The sequence below is a fragment of the Nomascus leucogenys genome, chromosome 14, assembly GCF_006542625.1.
Source record: "Nomascus leucogenys isolate Asia chromosome 14, Asia_NLE_v1, whole genome shotgun sequence".
Classification (NCBI taxonomy): Eukaryota; Metazoa; Chordata; class Mammalia; order Primates; family Hylobatidae; genus Nomascus; species Nomascus leucogenys.
The window spans coordinates 48,750,251-48,775,016 of NC_044394.1; the positions used below are offsets into that span (position 1 = coordinate 48,750,251).

General features: G+C 43.4%; 1 protein-coding gene across 3 annotated transcripts in view; it reads right to left on the reverse strand.

Annotated features, from left to right (window-relative positions):
• MGAT4A (alpha-1,3-mannosyl-glycoprotein 4-beta-N-acetylglucosaminyltransferase A) overlaps positions 1-17,276 on the reverse strand; it is a 114,684-nt gene extending 97,408 nt beyond the window's left edge. For 2 of the 3 annotated variants that reach the window (XM_030827672.1, XM_030827669.1), the window contains exons 1-2: positions 17,201-17,276; positions 12,388-12,716 (exon numbers count right to left, since the gene is read on the reverse strand). In XM_030827672.1, the coding sequence (XP_030683532.1) occupies positions 12,388-12,481 (94 nt within the window). In that variant the 5' untranslated portion in view covers positions 12,482-12,716; positions 17,201-17,276. Of the gene's footprint in view, positions 1-12,387; positions 12,717-17,064; positions 17,129-17,200 lie in introns of those variants that run through there. The other variant, XM_030827671.1, reaches the window with a different exon arrangement.
• Positions 17,277-24,766: the final 7,490 nt, after the last annotated feature.

Sequence of the window (24,766 nt, forward strand, 5' to 3'; positions counted from 1 at the left end):
ACTACAGGCGCATCCACCACGCCCAGCTAATTTTTTGTATTTTTAGTAGAGACGGGGTTTCACCATGTTGGCCAGGCTGGTCTCGAACTCCTGACCTCAAGTGATCCACCTGCCTCAGCCTCCCAAAGTGCTGGGATTACAGGCATGAGCCACTGCATCCTGCCAGAGCCATATTTTTTACTGTTGGAGACAGGACTTACAAATAAGGAAAAGAGGAGACTAGCATGGACACTACAGTATTCAATTAAAATCCAAGGGATCACTATGAATTCAAGAAACGCAGGTGGACATCGAAATAGCTGCGGATGCTATGCATGCGCACATGTATCCCCTTGCTCTGTGCACTTAGAGGGACTGGAAAGATGATGCCACGGTAGGAATGAGCACAGCAAGACTCTATTCTCCAAAGGAACTACAGGCTCCTTGGAAAAATGATTGCTTCCAGGACAGGGGTAGAGAAAATACAAGACAAGCCTGGAGCATGCTATGGCACCAGAAAGGAAAAAATGGCTCTAAAAATGATGGAGACTAGATAGAGGTGGTAGTTGCACAACATTGCGAATGTACTAAATTGTTTATTTTAAAAGGGTTAATTTTGTTATGTTAATTTCACCTCAATAAATTTGAAAAAAATGATAGGGGCACAACAAAAGGCTCAGAAGCCAACTTGAGGAAGCTCCTAATGGCCACCTCTGAGACAATTTAAACAACAAAATAAGTTACTGTCATAAAGGATCATAACCCACAGAATTAAATAAATATCCATGAGTTCATACTTATGTAAAGAAATAAGAAATACATGAAGGAGGGCCGGGTGTGGTGACTCAAGCCTGTGATCCCAGCACTTTGGGAGGCTGAGGCAGGTGGATCACCTGAGGTCAAGAGTTCAAGACCAGCCTGGCCAACATGGTGAAACCCATCTCTACTAAAAATACAAAAAAAAGCAGGGCATGGTGGCGCACGCCTGTAATCCCAGCTACTCAGGTGGTGGAGACACAAGAATCACCTGAATCCGAGAGGCAGAGGGTGCAGTGAGCTGAGACTGTGCCACTGCGTTCCAGCCTGGGTGACAGAGCTAGGCTTCATCTCAAAAAAAAAAAAAAAAAAAAGAAATGAGGGAGAAGAGACATCTCTTCCTTACAGTGGAATTCCAATTAACTAATAAGTACAGAATGAATGATGGAAACAGAAAGTTACATTTGGAAAACACCACAGTAAGAATTGCTGCAGGCAGCCATAAAAAAATAACAAGATCATGTCCTCTGCAGGGACATAGATGGAGCTGAAGGCCATTATCCTTAGCAAACTAATGCAGGAACAGAAAACCAAATACCCCATGTCCTCATAAGTGGCAGCTAAATGAGAACACATGGACACACAGAGGGAAACAACACACACTGGGGCCTTTTGGAGGGTAGAGGGTGTGAGGAGGAAGAGGATCAGAAAAAATAACTAATGGGTATAACACCTGGGTGATGAAATAATCTTTACAACAAACCTGATAACACAAGTTTACCTACGCAACAAATCTGCACTTGTACCCTTGAACTTAAAATAAAAGTTTAAAAAAATTGCTGCAGGCAAAAATCATCAAAGGATGTTAACATTTGTAGGTAAAAGTATGATGAGAAACAGGATATTGGCTTCCAAAAAATGCTTATTAATTACAATGGCAAAAATAGTAACTTAACAGTGGAAAAGCCTGTCAGACACCACTTCAACCAAGTGATCGAAGCAAACATCACCAGTAACAAGACACATCAACATCACACACCTCCTGATATAATGTGCTAACTGAAGGATACAGCCAGGGTGCGGTGGCTCATGCTTGTAATTCTAGCAGTTTGGGAGGCTGAGGCAGGAGAATCACTTGAGCCCAGGAGTTCGTGACCAGCCTGGACAACATAGTGAGACCCTGACTCTACAAAAAAATTTTACAATTAGCCGAGCATGGTAGTGCATGCCTGTGGGCCTTCCCTCAACTTTGGAAGCTGAGGTAAGGGGGACTGATTGGGCCCAGGAAGTCAAGGCTGCAGTGAACCATGATCATACTACTTCGCTCCAGCCTGTGTGACAGAGTGAGACCCGGTTTCAAAAAACAAAAAAGGTAGCTGGACGTGGTGGCTCACACCTGTAATCCTAACAGTTTGGGAGGCCAAGGTGGGTAGATCACCTGAGGTCAGGAGTTTGAGACCAGCCTGGACACTTTAGAGAAACTCTCTCTCTACTAAAAATACAAAACTTAGCTGGGTGTGGTGGGGTGCACCTGTAATCCCAGCTGCTCAGGAGGCTAAGGCAGGAGAATTGCTTGAACCCAGGGGGCAGAGGTTGCAGTGAGCCAAGATTGTCGATTGCACCAATGCACTCCAGCCTGGGCTACAGAGCGAAACTCCATCTCAGAAAAAAAGGACATAACATCAACATCATTTCTGTGGTATTCTTGCCAAAAATGCATTAGAGTTGTCCCTTGCTATCCATAGGAGATGGGTTCCAGTATCTCTGAGGATACCAAAATCTGCAGATGCTCAAGTCTCTGATATATGACACAGTATTTACATATGACCTACACACAGCCTCTTGTATACTTTAAATCATCTCTAGATTACTTATAATATCTAATACAATGTAAATGCTAAATAGTTGTTATATTGTGTTTTTTAGGGAATAATGACCAAAAAAAACCAGTTTGTATACGTTCAGTACACACACAAACACTGTAGACCTAACCACATTTTCCATCTGTGGTTGGTTGAATCTGTGTATACAGAGGGCCGACTGTGCCTCAATCTAACCAGATAAATCATCAGGCAAATTCAAATTCAGGGGCATTCCACAAAAATGTCGAGGACATAAAAGACAAAGAAAGGGCCAGGCGTGGTGGCTCACACCTGTAATCCCAGCACTTTGGGAAGCCAAGGCGGGCAGATCAACTGAGGTCAGGAGTTCGAGAACAGCCTGGCCAACATGGTGAAACCCCATCTCTACTAAAAATACAAAATTAGCCAGGCATGGTAGAGGGCACCTGTAATCTCAGCTACCAGGGAGGCTGAGATAGGAGAATCGCTTGAACATGGGAGGTGGAGGTTGCAGTGAGCCGAGGTCGTGCCACTGCACTGCAGCCTGGGCAACGTAGCGAGACTCCATCCCAAAAAAAAAAAAAAAAATGGCGAAAATTTTGCATACTGGAAGAAAGAGGACATGACAACTAAATGCACCATGGGATCCTAGATTGGACTCTGGCACAGAAGGACATTAGTGGGAACTCTAGTGAAATTCAAATAAGGTTTGTAGATTAGTTAATAATTTTCAATCAAAATTAATTTTTTGGTTTAGAAAGTTATACTACTCTATATATAAGTTGTTAATATTGGGGGAGGCTAGGTATAAGGGAAATCTGTGTACTATTTTTGTACATTTATTGTAAATCTAAAAGTATTTCATAATAAAGTTTTTAAAAACATTTACTGCTGTTCAACTTACTGTTTAATTTACTGTTTTTACGGTTTTGCAGCTCTCTCCTCCCTCCTCTCCTACACTATGGCAAGGATATTCCTCTAACATGTTCTAATGCTAATGCATCCCAGACCACAAACAGTGCCTGGCACACAGAAGGCACTCAAAAAACACAGGTCGACAATTTCGGTAAGCCAGGATGATGACGGCGTATTCCAGGTCCTAGACTTAGTATTAATTTTCCTTATATCATATTTGAAAGCAGCTTTGCTTATTCTGTAAAGAAAAACAAATCTAAAAACTTTTATTCACTGTTTACAAATCAGAATCATAGTTTTCAATAAAATGCTTTGTCTGGTGTTTCTGTTGTAGCTAACAGGATACAAATCTGATCTTTTCTTGCAGTAAGTGTTTTCTCAGAATATACTGTAGTCTACTGATTCAAAGGTACACATTTTCTCCCATACTTCAACATCTGAAATCAAGGTGACTCTTACACGTGATGGCATGTCATAGTTTAATCAGCAGCTGCTTTTCCTGCTTAGCAGTACTTTACAATCATGGTGCATCTAACGGTGTATTAAATTTGATGAAATCTGGTAATGAATAAAGCATTTTCAAAATATTTTTGGAGCTCCACTTCCAACGCAACAGCATAAGCTCTGCTGATCCCCTGTGAAGCGAAACTAGTGAAAATTATTGTTTTAAAAACCTCTTAAGAGGACTTAAAAACTGTCTCAAGGACAAACAGCAAATGAAGAAATACCTATACGAGAAAATATATAAAAATTCAGTGAGAAAGATGAGAGCACAGTATTCGAACCAAGATCATTCCCCCGTCTCTTCTCCCCAACCAGTGAGGTAGAGACCTCACTCCAGACTACAGCAGCCAAGAACACAGGGCTCCCTTTGCTCTCCAGCTCCAAGCTGCGGGATTTCATCCTGGGAGAAGCAGGACTTCAACTTTTCTCCTGCTGCCCCCAGCTGCCTGTAGCTAAGGTTAAGTCCCAGGCAAGTGCAATTGAGATGTGGGGGCTCTCTTACTCTACCCAACCCCTGCTGATGGAATGCAGGCTCTACATTGGGTGCAGTGTGCTGAGAATATTAGGGCCCTGACAGCCCTTCCTGGGCTTGGAAGGCAGTGTTTCCACACCTGGAAAAGCACAGCCACAAGAACCTCAACCTCCTGGCCTCTCCACTTAGTGCTCAGCTCCTAGAGTGGGGCTGCCACTCAGAGAAAAATCTGTCATTATCCTCAGCCCCACCTCAAGACTCAGAAATCTTGCCTGAAGCCATAAAACAGCTCCTGATCTCTTCCCAAAGAAGGGGCTTCATTTGCAACAGCCCCTGGAGAAGTTTGGGCTTGTGGTGAGAGAATGGGGAGAATTGTGGATCAAGTGAAGATATGGCCTAGAGTGTGGGAACTAGCTTGCAGGAGAGAACCTGCAAAAGAGGTGGAAAGGAGGAGTCCTCCTGGGGTCAGAAAAATATCGGACACTGACCTTAGAAACTATTTCTTCAAAGGAATCACAATTTTATCACAGAATACATTATAGGTGGAAAAGAAAAAAAAAGGAACCACAATTTAGTTTGTAGCAGAATTTATGCCCCAGGGCATTGGTGTAAACAATAAAACAATCAGCTGGTAATTAGTGTAGGAGTCTCAGAAAGAGTAAAGGGGCATCCTAGGGTGAGTGTGGGCAAACCAAGAACTGAAGCTCCAGCCAGCCACTAAACAAATAAATCAGCAAATAACAACACGTGAAGGGGACTTTAGTACCCCAGGTTGCTAAAATACATTTCTCTAAAATGTCCAGTTTCCAATAAAAAAATTAGGAGATGTGCAAAGAAACATAAAAATACAACCAATACACCAAACGGGGAAAAAAAAACCAAGCAGGTAACAGAAACTGCCTGTGAGTACAACTAGATGAACTAGATGTTGGATTTATTTATTTATTTTTATTTTTTGAGCTGAAGTCTAGCTCTGTCACCCTGACTGGAGTGCAGTGGGGCGATCTCGGCTCACTGCAACCTCCGCCTCCTGGGTTCAAGCAATTCTCCTTGCCTCAGCCTCCCCAGTAGCTGGGATTACAGGTGCCCACCACCACGCCCAGCTAATTTTTTTAGTAGAGATGGGATTTTGCCGTATTGGCTAGGCTGGTCTCGAACTCCTGACCTCCGGTGATCCACCTGCCTCAGCCTCCCAAACTGCTGGGATTACAGGCATGAGCCACCGTGCCCGGCCAGGATTTATTTTTAAAAGGATTTCAAATCAGCCATTATAAATAAACTCACAGAACTAAAAGAAAATTTAATGGAAGAAGTAAAAGAAGGTATGACAAAGAGGCATCAAATATAAACTATTAATAATAAGAGAGAAATTTTAAGAAAGAACCAAATGGAAATTCTGGAGTTGAAAAGTACAATAGAAGTAAAAATTCACCAGAGGACCTTGTGATGGTTAATTTTACGTATCAATCTCACGGGGCTAAGGAATGCCCAGACAGCTGATAAAACATTATTTCTGGATATGTCTGTGAAGGTGTTTCTAGAGGAGATTAGTATTTGAATCTGTAGACTGAGGAAAGAACATGACCCTCACCAATGTGGGTGGGTATCATCCAATCTACTAAGATCCTGAGTAGATCAAAAAGTTGGAGGAAGGACAAATTTGTTTCTGGTCTGAGTTAAGATATCCCGCCCTCAGACATCAGCCCAGCTGGTCCTCCGGCCTTTGAACTTGAACTGGGACTTCCATCATTGGCTCCCTTATCCTCAGGCCTTTGGACTGAGACTGAATTACACCACCAGCTTTCCTGGTTCTCCAGCTTGCAGACGGCAGATTCCAGGACCTCTCAGCCTCCATAATCACATGTGCCAGTTCCTATAATAAATCTTCCTGTGTGGGCGTGCACATGTGTTTGTGTGTGTGTGTGTGTGTGTGTGTGCGTTCTGTTTCTCTGATGAACCCTAACTAATACATGCCTCAAGAATAGATTTGAACACAATGGAGAAAGAATTAGCAAACTTGAAGGCAGGTTGGTAGAGATTACGTAAGCTCAAGAGGGAGAAAAAAAAATGAAAAATGAACACAGCCTCAGAGAAAGGTGGAACACCAATAAGCACACCACCACACGTGTAATGGGAATACCAGAAGGAAAGGAGAGAGAAAGGAGAAGAGAAAAATTCAAAACAATGACTTAATACTTCCCAAATTTACTGAAAAACAATAAGCTATTCATCCAGGAAGCTCAACAGACTCCAAACAGGGTCAATAAAAGAGACCCACAAACACATGGTGGAAATGAAAAAAGTCAAACACAAGAAAATCTTGAAAGCTGCAAGAGAAAAACGACATTACTTACAAGGGAACTTCCATAAGATTAATAGCTGACTTCTCAGCAGAAATAATAGAGGACAAAGGCAATGCAATCACACACAGTGCTCAAAAACATCAAAAGCCCTTGTTAACCAAGAATCCTATGTCCAGAAAAGCTACCTTTCAAAAATAAAGGTGAAATAAAGACATACCTAAATAAACAAAAACTGAGGGAATTCATTGTTAGCAGACGTGCCTTATAAGAAACACTAAGGGAAATTCTTCAGGCTGAAAGGAAGTGACCCCAGATCATGGTTCAAATCCACATAAAAAGCAGCAATAATTATGAAATTAGAATATACACTATTAATGTATTTTTTCTTCTTTCTGTTAACTGATTTAAAAAGTCAATTGTATAAAATATTTATATAATTCATTGCTGGGTCTATAACATGTGGAAATATATCAGTAATATAATTGCCAGTAATAGCACAGAGGAGGTAGGTGGAAAAAAACTGTAATGGGCTAAGGAAATAATAACACATAAAAATAATAATTATAACAATATATTGTTCGGTTTGCAACATTAACAGATGTAATAAGTATAACAATACCCCCCAAAAGGGTAAAAAGGAACAGACCTACATAGGAGCAACACTCCTATATATTACTAAAATTAAGCTAGTATAAATCTAAAGCTGATTCTGTTGAGAGACTACTAAAAATACTCAAAAGTAGTGAAAAAGTCATTAATGAAATTAAAATGCTAAATTAGAATTCAATCAATGCAAAAAAAAGCAATAAGGGAGGAATACAAGAACAAAAAAGACATGAGGCACAGGAAAAACAAAAAATCAGATGACAGAAATGAATCCAGTTATATTAGTAATATCATTAAGTATGTATGAATATACAACCCAATCAAAACACAGAGAGTGTCAGACTGGATTTTAAAAAGCATGATCCAATTATATGTTGTCTACAGGAGACACACAGTAAATTCAAAGATAAACAGATTGAAGTAAAAGAATAAGAATGAGTACAGGTCTCATCACTTTGAAAAAGTCTGGTAATTCCTCAAATGATTAAACAAAATAGAGTTATGATAGGACCCAGCAATTCTACTCCTTGGTAAATACCCAAGAAAAATAAAAACACATGTCCACACAGAAACATGCACCTCAATGTTTATAGCAGCATTATTCATAATAGCCAAAACGTAGAAATAACCCAAAGTTCACCAGCGGATGGATGGATAAACAGTGTGGTACATCCATACAAGGGAGTATTATTCAGCTGTAAGAAGGGACGAAGCACACATCCTTTCTGTGTACTGTGAAGTAACCCCACTGTGAAGTGATCTGCCACAACACAGGTGAACATTGCAAAGATTACACTAAGTGAAAGAAGCCAGTCACAAAAGACCACATACTATATGATTACATTTATCTGAAAATCCAGAATAGGGAAATCTATAGAGACAGAAAAATTAGTGGTTGCCTAACCCCTAGGAGGGGAGGCGAGGGAGGTAGGGATTAGGACAGTAATAGCAAAAGGGTATAGGATTCCTTTTTGAGGTGATAAAAACGCTCTAAAATTGACTGTGGTGATGGATACACATCTGTGAATATACCAAAAACCAATTCATTGTACACTTTAAATGGATGAATTGTATAGTATGTAAATTATATCTCAAGCTGTTTAAAACTGTTTAAATACATTTTTGCTGAAGGAATCAATCATTTATCTAACAAATGTTTACTAAGCACCATTGGATCGGGCACTGCAAAAATAATACCAGTCTCCGTCCCCACGGACAGGGACCCGTGACTGCTTCATCAGTCTCGCCCAGGGTCTAGATTGCACCTGACCACAGCAGGAGGTTCATCAGGAGCCATGCTCCTCCCAGCAAGACAGACATGTAACTACTCCTGCCCCACTCTCACAACACCCACCTACAACTGTCCCAATTTGTCCATTCCACATAATTGGAAATCTGCCTCATTTTTATGTGGGAATCCAGTATATCCCGCTGAAACTGTTACTCTGTCTTGCACCACAGCTTCCCTGGCAGGATTCCTGACATACTCCCCCACTTATGCCAATCCCCTGGACCAGCTCATGTATTCTTTCAAGTGGCGAATGAGGACTTTGTCAAACCAGTACTTCTAGGAACTGTACTTTAAAGATTCTCCCCGGGGCCTGAAAGCTTAAGGAGATGAATAACTCCTCCCTTCTCAGGCCCAGTCAGTCCCAAGGTGCAACTTGCGCCAGCAAGACAGCAGAAGCAGGAAGAGAGCCGGCCGGAAGACACGTACCCCTGAAGATTGAGAAAGGGGTCACCTGGGTACAACGTAGCAGTTACGTCAGACTAGGACACTTTTTATTTACAGGAGACTATAAAACCTTTGCCCCGTCCTCACTTGGGGCTGACACCATTTTAGGCCTCAGCCTGCCTGCAAAAAATGATGAGTTCATGTCCTTTGTAGGGACATGGATGAAACTGGAAATCATCTCACTCTCAGTAAACTATTGCCAGGACAAAAAACCAAACACCGCATGTTCTCACTCATAGGTGGGAATTGAACACTGAGAACACATGGACACAGGAAGGGGAACATCACACTCCGGGGACTGTTGTGGGGTGGGGGGAGGGGGGAGGGATAGCATTAGGAGATATACCTAATGCTAAATGACGAGTTAATGGGTGCAGCAAACCAACATGGCACATGGATACATCTGTAACAAACCTGCACATTGTGCACATGTACTCTAAAACTTAAAGTATAATAATAATAAAATTAAATTAAATTTATAAAAAAGTAAAAAAAACAAACAAAAAAAAACAGCATGTTGCTCCACACTGCCTCGTGTTGTCTGTTGGTGCGCTGTCAGGGTTTGAACCAATACAAGAAGCTTGCAGTACTGTGATTACCAGCTAAACACTGAGAGGGCCTAAGTCCTATGTGCTGGTATTAATGAGCATCTCACAATTCCAAAGGATGAATACTCTACTCCCCTTCAGAACTTGTAGCTGCACATGCAGCTCCCTGGACCTGATATGCCCAGTGTTCCCCACTCTGCCTGGCTTGGCCTTCACATTCATCCTTCACATTCTACCTCCTGTGTAAAGCACCTGAAGAATTAGTAGCCTCTGCTTCTGCTTTTCTGAGCAACAGACCAATAGCTAAGAGCATAAGCTCTTGAATGAGGCTGCCTGAATTCAAACTTTAACTCCACTACTTAACATATGACCTTGGTAAGTTTCTCAGTCATTCTGCCTTGGTTTCTCCATTTACAGAAAGGGGATAATATCTCCAATCGTTGTTATGAGGATTAAAATACATATAATACACTTACAGGCAAGCACTGTTATTGTTTCTGTCTAACTCTATCTGATGGTAAATTTGTTTACATGCATCTTTCCCTGACCAGTCCCTGAGCTGCTCAAAGGCATAAAATTACTTATTGCTTTTCTTATTAATAGCATATAATATAGGGCTAGGCGCAAGACAGGTACATGTAAGGGACCCATGAATGAATGAAAAAAACACACAAAAAAACCCATTAGTCTAGCAATGTCAAAGATTATAGAAACCACACTTTCAAAATAAAAATCAGAGCACGTGGTTTATGGGTATATTAGAATTGAGTCTTTCAAATCAGGACTTCTCTGGAAAACCCAGGCTGTCTGACTTCCAGAACTATCTAGAAAGAATCCAAATGCCCAACAGTTTGAGTGGCTACAGAAACGATAACATTTAACACAGAAGATTTTATGTAACCATAACCAGAAACCTGTGTTGATACCTGGAAGAGTCTGGAAAAAACACTAAGTAGAAAATCAGAGCAGAAGTTTGCAAAGAAGAATTATGGAGCTATTCAGAGAATGATGATCAAAGTTAACAGACTGTGTGTGTGCATCTAACACTGTGTAGAGAAAGAATCTTTTTTTTAAATTAATTTTCATTCTAAAGACAGCTTAATAATTATGCTTATTATAAGGCCTTTACATATGAAACAAGGAAAATAAAATGGAGATTCCAAGACCTGTCATCTTTCAAATAAGGCACAGTGAAAAGGGTCAAGTTTCTCTGCTACTATAATTCTCTGAATAGGTAAGTTTCCTAATAAAAAAAAAAAACATACTTTTCTGCTCAACAACCCTCTTATTTCATAAACAGACTTTTAATAGCCAGTCATTTGTTTTGTTCATGTCAGGGACAATCAACAGTTTGATTAACTATTCAAACTGCTTCTTGATTGGCCGGGCGTGATGGCCTGTGCCTGTAGTCCCAGCTACTCCTGTGGCTGAGGCACAAGAATTGCCCGAACCCAGGAGGCAGAGAGGTTGCAGTGAGCCGAGGTCTTGCCACTGCACTCTAGCCTAGGTGACAGAGTGAAACCCTGTCTCAAAAACAAACAAAAAGAAAGCACCTCCTGATTAAGCCTTCTCATTTAGTACAATAAAAACATGAATTCTAAAATGTACATATTTGCATATAAAGCAAAAAGGACTTTAGCAAGTTTTTCATTCATTTTCCCCCAAGAGTTCCCCCAAAATTAGAGCCCAACTCAGAGAAAGACAAAGAACGGGAAAAGACTCTACTTGCTCAAAGCACAGAGCATGCTTTTACTTATATCAGATTTTTAAGATATACATGCACATACAGATATATACATATGCAATATGTATATATAGACATGGATGTAAACACACATCAGAAAAAAATAAGGTCACAAAGCAATCTTTTCAGTTGTCTTCATATGAGTCAATAAAGCAACATCAGCAACAGCAGCTTCAAATAGCCCAGGTGATGACAGATATTCTAACAAACCAAATATGCAACCACCTCAACATTTCCATCTTTCTTCTCATCATCAACATTCCTTAGATTAATCAAAGGACAGGAGACAAGTAAGAAGTATGGGTAGGAATTTACTTCAAGTAGTTTCTCTTAAAAAAAAAAAAAGCAAATAAATACGTTACCCTAAAATTATATAATTCCAGTCAATGAACAGATAGCTTCTCTTTAAAACACGGTTCAACAGTCTAAACATAATTAATTTTTTACAAATGTTTTAATATTCCAATCAGAATTTCTACTTATCCCTTCTTAAATACTTTTGCCTAAGGAGTAATCTGTCAATGCATGCAGTTTAAATCATTAACTACATAGCACCCAATCATTAGCATAATTAGCATGTAAATCTCACGAAGGCACTAATTGTGTCCTTCTAAGTGTTTTATGCAACACTTGGTACAAGGAAGCTTATTAAACACTTAATTATGTTTAGTAAAAAGAACAAAATGCCAAAACAAAAGTCTTTATTATTCAACTTGGCTGTCTTTTAGAATATAAACCACTGATCAGTATCTGTTTCTCCAAGTACAATTATAAGAAACTGAAAACAAAACAAGCCCCACTGGAATTAGAAATTCTGTGTCCTCTGTCCAAGAATACTGTTTCATTTTTATATCAGAAAGAAACTGCCAGCAGATAGCATGTAACATGCAGGTTGCCAGGGTATTTGACCTAAGCATTTAGGCACCTTAACCAAGCAAAAAGCCTAGTACATTTCATGCACATTTTCCGAGTCATTTTCCTTACCTTTCCCATTTTGCCATGTAGTATACCAAGACAAAGTAAGGAAGGAAGTGATAAATGCTAAAGCAGTGGCTACAGTTCCATTGCGGAGCCTCATCTCATTTCACCATCACACTGGTCCATATGTTTATGATGACAACAACCAGGACTGTTTTCTTTTTACCCTGAAAGTCAACTGAATGCAGTACTCCTGGCTCTAGGCCAATAAAAATCAGTAAGAGAAGTTCATTTCAGATGATCTGCAGGAGGAGCCTAGCAGCAATGCCGTTCACAACTGTACTCGGGATTGTCTCTGCGGTCTTCATACGCTGATGCCTTGGCCTTTTCCCTTCCTATTCGGGGAAAAGAGAAAGTCAAGCTCATTCAGTAATGCAAAATGTAAGTTTCTTCATTTACTATTCATCATTACAAACAGACTTTTGGCAGGGCTAAATTGTATCTATAAATATTATCCCTACGTCGAAACTACTCATTTAACATACTAGAATTATATGGTCCTTCTCCTCCTGGAAAAAAAAATACGAAACAGCTTCAAACTATATTCTCTCCTCATTGGTTTTGTTTTGTCTTTAAAAAGAAAGTTATGGTGACTGATTTTAAAGGGAGAAGTGGAGCTCACAGATTCCAGGATGAGAACTCTAGTGATCACACAATGGTTCCTGAGAAACATAACCTTCACTCTCTCCAGTTTTCCTATTGCACAATAATAGGAAATTTTTTAAATAAGAAAATTGACAGAATACAATATATAAGGGTCAAAAGACCTGGGCCCTTGACCCAGCTCTGTCATTACTTACATGATTTGGGGCATGCCACTTATCTAGATCTCAAGGTTTCATTCACAAAATGAGGTAACAATCTGTCTTATGTCCTCTTTCACATATTGTCATAAATTACAAAAAGGTTACGGTTATAACTGCTGTTTATCACTGTCATAAAATAAAGGTCGTTTTTCCAGTGACTAACCCACTCCCAGGGTGTAAACTGGAAATATTTAAGCATTTAGAAAACGCAGCAATCCCGCCAGGATACTGTACGCCTTAGGCTCTATCACTCTGCATTGCTTTAACTCAAGAAATCTGGGAAATCACCACTGATCGAACAAAGCTGTTGGGAAAAGGGAAAGAAATGAAGTCATTAGAAGTACTTAAGCGCAGCATTTAGCATATAATAGGTTCTCAAAAAATGTTAACTGTACTAAAAACCAAACTTTTTTGGTTAATTGAACAACAACAACAAAACCAGCCAGCTACTGGTTCCAGTCCACTCTATGCATGGTCAGTCTCAACCCCTGGAGGCATGTCACGCCCTCCAAGATGTGCACAGATTCCTGGTAGCCTCAGCGGGTGCCACAGGATGCACTTGGTAATATACTGACACTGTAGTGGGGGAGTTAATATACCTCCAAAAATGGCCAGCAGTTCCAACGGAAAATTCTCTCTGGGGAAGAGCACGATTGATTCAAGCAGCCATTTGCAGGCAATTCAGAAATTGCCACCACCACTGCTTCTTAACACTGAACATTACTAGAAATTCCCCCTAGTAAAGAAAGATCACAGGGGCATAGTACTAATAATGACAGCCACTACAACTTATGAAATGTTTCCTATGTGCCTGATCCACCACATGGTTTAAATCTTCACAAAATCCTTCCTATGAGGCAGGCATTATTAACTCTGTTCTACACACAAGGAAATGAATCCAGAGAAAGAACTCGAATTTGTTTGTCTCCAAAGTCCAAGCTCTCATCTACTACACTTTCCCTCTCAAATGAGGCCACCTGCACCTGGCAATACAAAGAGACGTGCCAGGGATACTCCAAGTATCAGGTTAAACTGCAGAATCTTCCCAGAGTATTCATTATACCCAACTGTAAGTGTAAATTTAAAAAAAAATTATATAACACACACTGATCTACTATGGAGTAAGTTGCAAAATTCATGGAAATTTTCAAAGTCGAAACATACAACTTTAAACAAATCTCCACTTCCCGTAGCTTTTGGCTAATACCTCACCACAACCCACCACCAAACTATGCCTGTTAACCCTCCTCAGACAGTGGCTCTACCTTCCATGTAATATTCTAGAAGCACCTAACCTCTTTTACTACCTGAACACAAAGAGATCTAAAAATTTTCTCATGCAGAAGTTATCATTGTTCTCTAAGACTGAACTTACTCACCTTCTACAGTTAAGACAAGTTAACATCAAACATGCCCACGTCTACAGTTTAGAATTAAAATCTTCACGGCGGCCAGGTGTGGTGGCTCATGCCTGTAATCCTAGCACTTTGGGAGGCCGAGGAAGGCAGATTACCCGAGGTCAGGAGTTCAAGGCCAGCCTGGCCAACATGATGAAAACCCTGTCTCTACTAAAAATACAAAAATCAGCCAGGCGTGGTGGCAGATGCCAGTAATCCCAGCTTACTCGGGAGGATGAGGCAGGAGAATTACTTGAACCAGGGAGGCAGAGGTTGCAGTGAGCCGAGATCACACCACTGCACTCCAGCCTGGGTGACAGAGACTCCGTTTCAAAAAAAAAAAACCAAAAAACTTCATAACAAGACTGCTCTAATTATCTTAAATCAATAAGCACCCAATAATGAATTCTGATTATAAAAACAAGGGTGATAATTCTATGAATTATATAACTTGGAACATTAATCCCAGTGTGGCATTATATTAAAATACTTATAACTTTCAGCTGCTATCTACTTAGCCCTATTTCACTTGAGAAAGAATTTTGTTCTAGTAAAAGATCTAAAAAGCATACAGGTTATTAGAGTAAGCACTCAATTCATAATAATGGGGAGGTAGAGAGCACATCATATAGTTAAGGATATTTTAAAAGTTTTACTAAATACAAATAAAGCTCGTAAAAAAATTCCATAGAAATGTATAGAGACAAGTAAAAGTAAATGAACTCTAAAACCAAACTATTGATATACTACCCCAATATATGAAAAAATTAAAAAATACTGGATCCAGTAAGTTATGAAACTCTGAAGATACTTACAATAAATTCTACTAGCAAATAAGCCTTGAAATTTTGAAAGAAAAATATGAGTGTTTTACTCAATAAGAATGCAGTCATACATTTTTAATTAGGGTTTCCCGGCTAATAAGTTTAACTGCACAGCACAAGTGAAGAAACTCTTCGGACAAGAGTAAAACCAAGGATCTACTCACTCTTCAATTATGAGACATAATTCACAGGCTGGCTTGGAAGACACAGGTGACCTACATTTTTATTAGTGTCCACATTTGCAAAAATTTTAATCTAGCCCCTTAATATTCTCGGAGACTATAACCTAACACGTTTGAATTTTTAACAACAACAAAAAAAGGTAGTGGCTAAAATTGCTAGTCATTTCTCCACCCTCCCAAAGGTGAATGGAACTTTCAACTCTAGACATCAGACTGTTTTGTTAACAATCCTTTAAGGGCTTCAGTCTTCATTTTATTATTGGATACAAAACCTTTACTTATTTTAAAGTGTTCTCTGAAATACTCAATATAGTCCACGGCTGAGAACACTTTGCTGAACGTTTGGCATCTTCCTTAATCAGCATCCCACAGACAGGGGAGAGGTGCCTTAAGAATGAAAGGCACAATAATTCCTGATATCTGGAATCAATAAAATCCATGACGTAAGCCTATATAACTTTACACACCACAATTGTGGCAAAATTCATTTATTTGCCATTTATAAACGGGTCAGTAGTTTTCTTTAATACAGCTTACATAATGTCATCGCCCAGTGCGTTTTCGGATTTATACGTGTGGGTTAAAGAAATCTATGTCAAGATAACCTGTTCATCAAACATTTTTTAAACATTCAGAAAAAGAAACATAAACCACAAAACGCATATTTTTATTCTAAATTTACAGTCTACGTTCCAACGAATGACTCTGTCATTATCTTTTATCAATTAATTCGTCCAACAGCAAAAGCACAACAGCAAAATACATGGGAAGCATTCAAAGTATACATTGTGCCTGCTTCTATTTTCCAATGCAGAATGTAGGCAATGAAACCGCTCAAGAGAAACACACTGTTGCGAGAAATAAAGGCGGGTGTGCAAGTGGCTCGACTGCCAGCTCAGAAAAGCTCGCCTCCGAGATGTCACCTGGCACACTTGGTGGAGTCACCGAGACCCAGCCTCAGGGTCCTACTGCAGCTTCCTCATTACGGAGGGAGCTGAGGCCTGGGGAAACGGGGGCTGCTCTTTCACGCGGGCCCCGCAGCCCTTCACTTTGTGTGAAAATTCCCTGCGAAGGCAGCACGGCCGGTCCCCTCGGGAGCAGCCCCTGCCCCTGCGCCCCGGACCGTCCAGCCCCCGCCCGCCTGCCCCGCGACCCCGCGAACGCGCCGACTCCCGCGCAGCCCCCGGGTCCCACAGGCAGCTGTCTCTCCCCCTCCGCACCCCCCGGATCCGCACTTTGCTCCACTTTCCCCCAAAGTCGCCGAGCCCCGCCACGCCGGGCCGGCCGCAGGGAGGGCGCGCGGCCCCGAGGGGTGCGCGGCGCGGGGCAGGGACGCTGGGAGGACGCCCCGGCCCGCGCCCCGCCGCCCGCCCCCGAGGCCCAGCCGCGCCCGCAGCCGGCCCCGCGCCCAGAGGCGCCAACAGCTCCCCCGCACAGAGCTCCGGCCGGGCCGCGGCGCAGTAGGCTCCGTTACCAGCAGGTGGATCTCCCGCAGCCCGGGGCCGCCAGCCCGGCCGCCGGCGCCGCCCCCCGCTCCCGCGCCCTCCGCGCAGCCGCCCCGCGCCCCCTCCCGCCCCCGCGCGCCGCCGCTGCCGCCGCGAGCCCCTCACCCGCCGCTGGCGTCGCCGTGCTCCCGCGGCTGCCGGCGGAGCTGCTGTGGCCGCCGCTGCCGCCGCCGCTGCGGGCTGCCCCGCCCGCCCCGCCGGCTCCGCCCCCGCCGCTGGAGCGCCCGCCCCGCCCCGCCGGGCCGCCCCGACCCCGCCAGCCATTGGCCGCCCGCCGCCGGCCCCGCGGGCCCCGCGCCCCGCGCCCCGCGCCCCACCAGTGGCCCGCGCGACTGTCACTTAGGGGCGCCGCCGCGCAACCTGCGGAGCGTTCGGGAGGCCGGCCCGGCTCATCGGTGTCACGGCGAGGTCCGGAGCGGAGCCGCGGTCTCGGGTCCCAGCTCTGGGCGCTGGCCTGCTCCCCGCCGCCCCGCTGCCACATCTGGCTGGGATCCTCCCGGCGCATGCAGGGGCCGCTCCGGCGGCCAACAAAGGCCCGGGCGAGCCCTTGGCCTGCGCCTCGGCGCGCGACCCGACCACCCGGGGCTGCCCCAGCTCCCAGGCGCCCGCCTGCCTCCACCCGGCCCCTTCCAATCGGCGCGCCCCGCTACCGGCCGCCCATACCGGGCGGCCTCCCCGGGGACAGGTCCCGGGCCCAGCCCCACAGGAGCTCCTGAGGCCCCGCGGACGGTCGTGACAGCCCCAACTTCCCGGTGAGAACCCCGCGAATCGGCCAGAAGGGCTGATTTCAGCAACGGGGGAAGGAGAAAAACAACTAGGGTTTCAACGCACATCGCTGGGTGCTAATGCCCCTGATTTTCCACCATGCCCCGTTCTCCTGAACCCCATGTCCTTATCTGTCACCGTTTCACAAGGTTAGTGGTTAACTTCAAAGGCAAAAAATTGACTCATTTGTAGAAAGCCTGGGTGGTCTGCCCCTGTTTTTCATAGTATCCATAGGACTTGTGCTAACAGTAACTACCCCTGGGCACATCCTCTTTTGAATACTTAACCGTATAGCAGGCACGGGTGTTGTTAGATCGTTCATTGCATATCTCATGTTTTAAATTTATTCCCCATTTTTCATAAGAGGAAACTAGCTGAGAGGTGAAAGGGCGTGCCCAAGGTCACACAGCTGGTAATGGTTCAGAAACACGGGATGTGTTAACTTTATTGCTGCAATAATCCTTACAAGCAGTCCTACCGGGTAACATGTAAGGCAACTGAGGGGCCAAAGATCAAGGAGGCAGCCTTGTTCCTGCCAAGCTCCCAAAGTAATTAGTAGATTCTTTTCAGAAAACAGTAATTTCAATAACTGAAAACTCTAAGAGGCATCAATCAGAACAGGGTCCCCTCCCCACCTCCGATAAATTCCTTTATTTTTATCTCAAGATAATAATTAATAAGCTAGAACGTGCATGGAGTTATCAGCTTTCCCATGTTGAGGTTTCTCCATGACGGCTAATTTAAAACTTCAGGAAGAGACACATGACATCCCTGATCCCATAGTCTCTTACTAGTTTAGGGGAACCATACCAAAAGATCTGTCTACTGCCCAGCACTGTGGACACAACTTGGGGGATCACAGCCATGATATCCAACGACAACTCTTCCCTCTACTTTGAGTGTGTTTTCTCTCTACTTCCGGTTTGGCTGTGTCCCCACCCAAATATCATCTTGAATTGTAAATCCCACAATTCCCGTGTGTCGTGGGAGAAACCTGGTGGGAGGTAATTGAATCATGGGGGAGGGTCTTTCCCGTGCTGTTCTCGTGATAGTGAATAAGTCTCACGAAATCTGATGGTTTTAAAAAAGGGAGTTTTGCTGCACAAACTCTCTTTGCCTGCCGCCATCCATGTAGGAAGTGACTTGCTCCTCCTTGCCTTCCACCATGATTGTGAGGCCTCCCCTGCCATGTGGAACTGTAACTCCATTGAACCTCTTTTGTACGTTGCCCAGTCTTGGGTATGTCTTTTATCAGCAGCATGAAAACGGACGAATACGTTGGGGACCTGAAAGCCAGGTTTCCTGTATTCTATGACGAAGCCATTGCCAAGTAGCAAGCTGGCAATTTGATTCATGACCAGATGTAAACAGAGGTAAAGACTGAGACCATTCCAAGGTAAAGCTTTTAATACATTGTTGGATATATCTTGCCTAAAATATCTCCTAGGAATAGATGATTCTAGGCCTTGCTATTACAGTGCTCTTAATGACAGACAAGCAAACTACTTCTTGCAGAGGAAGAAAGTACTGCCATTTGATAACATCATGGAGAATGCCCCCAAGCCATTTTCATGAATTACCCAAAAGACCAAATGGAACAGGGGCTATTATCCCTATTTTATTCAGGAAGAAACTGAGGCCCTGAGAAATTAAGACATTTGACAGATACAAACAGTAATTTAGGCAATTAGTAAATATTTGAATCAGAGTTCAAATCCAGGTCTGTTTGATTCCAGAGCCCCTATATCACCCCTCCAGACTACCTCTCTGCTCACATCTTCAGCAAGTTACAAAATTTTGTTGAGTGGATGAATATTTTTACATATATTTCCCCGCTGGGCACAGTGGCTCATGCCCATAATCCCAGCACTTTGGGAGGCAGAGGTAGGAGGATTGCTTGAGCCCAGGAGTTCGAGACCGGCCTGGGAAACATAGACCCATGTCTTTAAAAAAATAAAAATTAAAAATTAGCCAGGTGTGCATGCACCAGTGGTCCCAGCCAGTGGGAAGGCAGAGGCGGGAGGATCACTTGAGCCCAGGAGTTTCAGGCTGCAATGAAATATGATCGTGCCACTGCACTGCACTACAGCCTGGGTGACAGAGTGAGACAGACACTCTCTCTCTCTCTTTCTCTCTCTCACAAAAGAAAGAAAAAACAGCCAGGTATGGTGGCTCACTCCTGTAATCTCAGCACTTTGGGAGGCTGAGGCGGGCAGATCAGCTGAGGTTCAGGAGTTCAAGACCAGCCTGACCAACAGTGTGAAACCCTGTCTCTACTAAAAATACAAAAATTAGCTGGGCACAGTGGCGCATGCCTATAATCCCAGCTACTTGGGAGGCTGAGGCAGGAGAATCGCTTGAACCCAGGAGGCAGAGGTCACAGTGAGCCAAGATCGCGCCATTGCACTCCAGCCTGGGCAACAAGAGTGAAACTCCATCAAAAAAAAAAAAAAAAAAAAAAGAAAGGTGTTTCTCTTCACCTTCTCCAGTTTTTTCTCTTAGTGAAGGAAGGAAATGAAAGCATTTACAGACATTCTATAAGCAGAGGCATATGTCAGAGGAGAAAGGAAAGGGGGGAAGGACAAGCTTTAGTTATAGACTCCACCGGCTTATTCAGATAAAAAGCAGGAATTCCCCCTGCACTCTGGGTAGTGGAGGAAACACAGCAGAAGACAAAAAGTGTACAGGAAAAACACAACTGCTTTCACTTGGAGGCTCTTTTGATACTTCGTTGCTGCTTCAACTGGCAGCAGAAGGGCAGGTTTTGGAAAATACAGTTACACTTATCTCAAACCATATACATTGTAGCTCAGGAAAGTCTGGATTTCAGTGACTTGTCCCAAGAAACTGGAATGCCATAGAATATATGATTCCAAGGTATAGGGTATAATTGGTTGATGATTCATGTTAACTTAGCAGAGTTTATGATCCTGGATTTTCCAACTAGTCCATAGTATCTGTTAATAATCAAAGACAATCCATCCAAACCCCACTGAATCCCATTCCATATCTTTTTCTCTTTTTAATATTGTTGATGACGATTCTCCTCCTCTATCACTTCCTTTTTATTTATTCTCTACTCCTACAGTTTCTGTTTCTGCCTTTATTTCTCAGTGGAATTGTACCCAAGAGATTCTGCCAGAACTTTACCATTTATTTTATAGTCCGTCCCCAACAAAGCTTCTATGTTGAGGCTGTTTTCCTTTCCACACACATTTTTACTGTTCCACAAACTTCTTCTGAGTGCCTGTGATTACAGAGGCAGCTGTTATCTAACCACAGAGTGCTCACAGTAGAAGAAATGGGTAAGTAATTAAACCACAGTACAATGCTGCAAACGCACAGTTCTGGGACAGTCGATAGGATTTAGCCATCTGGGGGCAAGGAAGCCTTCCTGGAAGTGATATCTGAGCTAAAAGCAGAGTACACACAGGAAGTGAATCTTTTCCTTTTATCTCTTTGATGGTAAATGGCTGTTGGTGGGGCCATGCCTATAGCAGTCAGCTTCTAAGAATTCAAGCACATAATCTCCAGTTTTCTTTTCTACCCCAGCCCTCCCCCCATGCATTAACAATCAAGCTTGCATTATTTATGAATATTTATAAAGATTGTGTTTTCTGGCTTCTTGGCTACTAGCTCTAGTGAGATTCTTCCCCCCACCCAGTGTAAAGCCTGCTAGAGGAATCACATCAGGAGGTTCTCCCTGGCTTTTATTTTATTTTATTTTAAGATGGAGTTTTGCTCCTGTTGCCCAGGCTGGAGTGTAATGGCACAATCTTGGCTCGCCGCAACCTCTGCCTCCCGGGTTCAAGTGATTCTCCTGCCTCAGCCTCCCAAGTAGCTGGGATTACAGGCATGCGCCACCATGTCCAGCTAATTTTGTATTTTTAGTAGCGATGGGGTTTCTCCATGTTGGTCAGGCTGGTCTCAGACTCCTGACCTCAGGTGATCTGTCCACCTCGGCCTCCCAAAGTGCTGGGATTACTGGTGTGAGCCACGGCGCCCGGACCTCCCTGGCTTTTTTAAACGTATATGCACAAACGGTAGGAGACCTCTCCATTGTAATCGATCAACAGTGCACTCAATCACTTTCGTCTAGAAACTAGATAAACTGGGACCAAGGTGAACAGTATTGAGTCTATTAACTCTTTGTTAGATGCAGAGTGTTTCAGACACAGCATACAAACTATTTCTGTTGTATAATCAGACAGGGCACGGGAGGCCCAAGAAATTAAGGAGAGAAAATTCAAATAGAACCAACCACTGTGTGTATTCAACTCTAGGTGGATGTTAAGTTTCATCCAGATGAAAGACCTTAGATTTCTAACAGAACTGAATTATTTTTATTTTTATGTGTTTTGAGACAGGGTTTCACACCCGTCACCCAGGCTGGAGTGCAGTGCTGTGATCTCAGCTCACTGCAACCTCCACATCCCAGGCTCAGTGATTCTCTTACCTCAGCCTCCCAAGTAGCTGGGACTACAGGCACACACCACCACGCTTGGTTAACTTTTGTATTTTTTGTAAAGATGGGATTTTGTCATGTTGCCCAGGCTGGTCTTGAACTCCTGAGTTCAAGTGATATGCCCACCTTGGCCTCCCAAAGTGCTGAGATTACTGGTGTGAGCCACTGTGCCCAGCGAAATTATTCTTATTTTTAAATTTTTATTCTTCCCCCCACACCTTTGCTCAAAGAGAGAACCCTTGAAAGATGCCTTTTCTATTTCACTTTCACACCACTGGGGAAGACGTATCTATCAAGTGACTCGTACAAATGTCAGGTTGTGTGGCTACACAGTTATGAAATTGTAAGTCTTTACCATGCTTAAGTGTTGTGGCTGTTGGTATTTACATAATGTACACAAGGCATTCCTAAAATTTTTACAGAAAACTCTAGAGAATCCAACCTGTCTTAGTGGGGGATAGGCTACGCTGCATGCATTGATAGAACAAACAACAATGCTGAGTGGCAGCAAAAGTCTCTGTCAAGATGGTTTAGAAAGCTTGAAGGGATCGCCCCTCCCTTGTAAGGGATATAGCCACACCATTCAAGCTGACTCACTTATTTTCATTATATTCGATGTATACTCAGAAGACACAGTGGAAGAGAATTGTGTGCCAGACAATTACAGAGCTTTGGATATTTTTTTCTTTTCTTTTTCTTCTTTTATAAATTTGGTACCTGTAAAAGATACTGGATGAACAGCCCTGTATCTGAAATCCGCCCATACATAAAACCAATTCAAGCAATTCAACTGTGCTACTCTATCAGTACGTTTCAAAGAGAATAAAAATCATTATTCACATTAAACATCCAGTACCCTGACTGCCAATTGTTGGAGTTATGGGTATCTGGACAACAGAGTCTATGCTACCTTGTCATGGCCTCGGATGTTTCTTTATCCTCTCTTGGGGCAACTGTCCATATCCCTACAAGTAGGTGTTTGTGAAAGCCAGAGTCCAGTCAAGAAAAAAAGGTGGAGGGGGCCAGGCACGGTGGCCCATGCGTGTAATCCCAGCACTTTGGGAGACCAAGGCAGGCAGGTCACTTGAGGTCAGGAGTTTGAGAACAGCCTGGCCAACATGGTGAAACCCCATCTCTACTAAAAATACATAATTAACTGGGCATGGTGGCACGCGCCTGTAATCCCAGCTACTCGGGAGGCTGAGTCAAGAGAATCGTTTGAACCCAGGAGGCGGAGGTTGCAGTGAGCCAAGATTGCACCATTGCACTCCAGCCTGGCAATGAGAGCGAAATTCCATCTCAAAAAACAAAAAACATATTAGTCATCATTTCAAGCCAAACCAGAAGCTGGTCCTGGAAACACGATGGAATGGAGAACTATAAGCCTCTCAGATTTTCAGGTCAAGTGGGATTTATACAGATTCTACAAAACACCTCTCTTATTTACATTGTTCTTAAAAGAGACTGTTCATGTGTCTCATGGCAGCCATCAGGACAGTGTCACTGGTAAAGAGAGACTACTCTATCAATGCCTCCGTGTTGAGCTCTCATTACGTGATCAGCTGTCTGAAATTACATAGAATTGTAAAATGTGGTCTTGGCCCTCAAGGAGTTTACAGTCTGGTTGGAGGAACACCCAAGACCCGCCTCTTCTCATGCCTGCTCGCCTCTAACCTCTGGCCCTCAAGCTGAGCCAGTCCCCCTTCTATGCCGTGACACACACAGCTGCCTCTGGCAGACTCACTCCCATGTCCATCCCACTGCCTCCTTGGCTAGCTAACATCCTTCAAGACTCAGCTGGAAGCCACCTGCCTAGGAAGGCTCCCCTTACCCACATGCCTGGGAAAGACACCGGCTGCAATCTGTCCCTACTCCTATCAGAGCATGTAGCCTCACTCTGAGTTTCCAAGCTGGTCTGCCACAAGTAGGTTAGAGGAAGGCAAGCCTGAGAGTTTCTCAGCCTTTGGAGTGTCTGGGTGCTGGGTGGGACCTGGAGCCAGCTACAAGCAGCCCAGTGTGCCATGATGAGTATTTTCATTTTCTCTGTGTTTTATTAAGTGAAAAAGGCTTGGCAGCACCACTACCGTCATCTGCTAATGTATTTGCCTCCTTCGCCCAGCTCTTGGCAGAGACTGTCTTAGTCACCAATATATCCCAGGCACCTGGGAGCCATTCTGCAAATGTTCATTTACAGAATGGAGGAGGACTTTGTGGGAGAGAATGGACTTGATCTGAGCCTTGAAGAACAGATGTCGGATTTGGACATGTGCAGAGAAAAAGGAAATACACATGATAAGAGAAGGAGCACACCTGCAAGGTCACAAAGAGGGTGGTGCATACTCAGTGTTCCTGGCACCTGGGCAGGATAGCCTGGCCAAGATGGATGGTGTGAACAGAGGCATCATGGGAAATGTGTCACGCCATGGAAGCTGTGCAGGAGG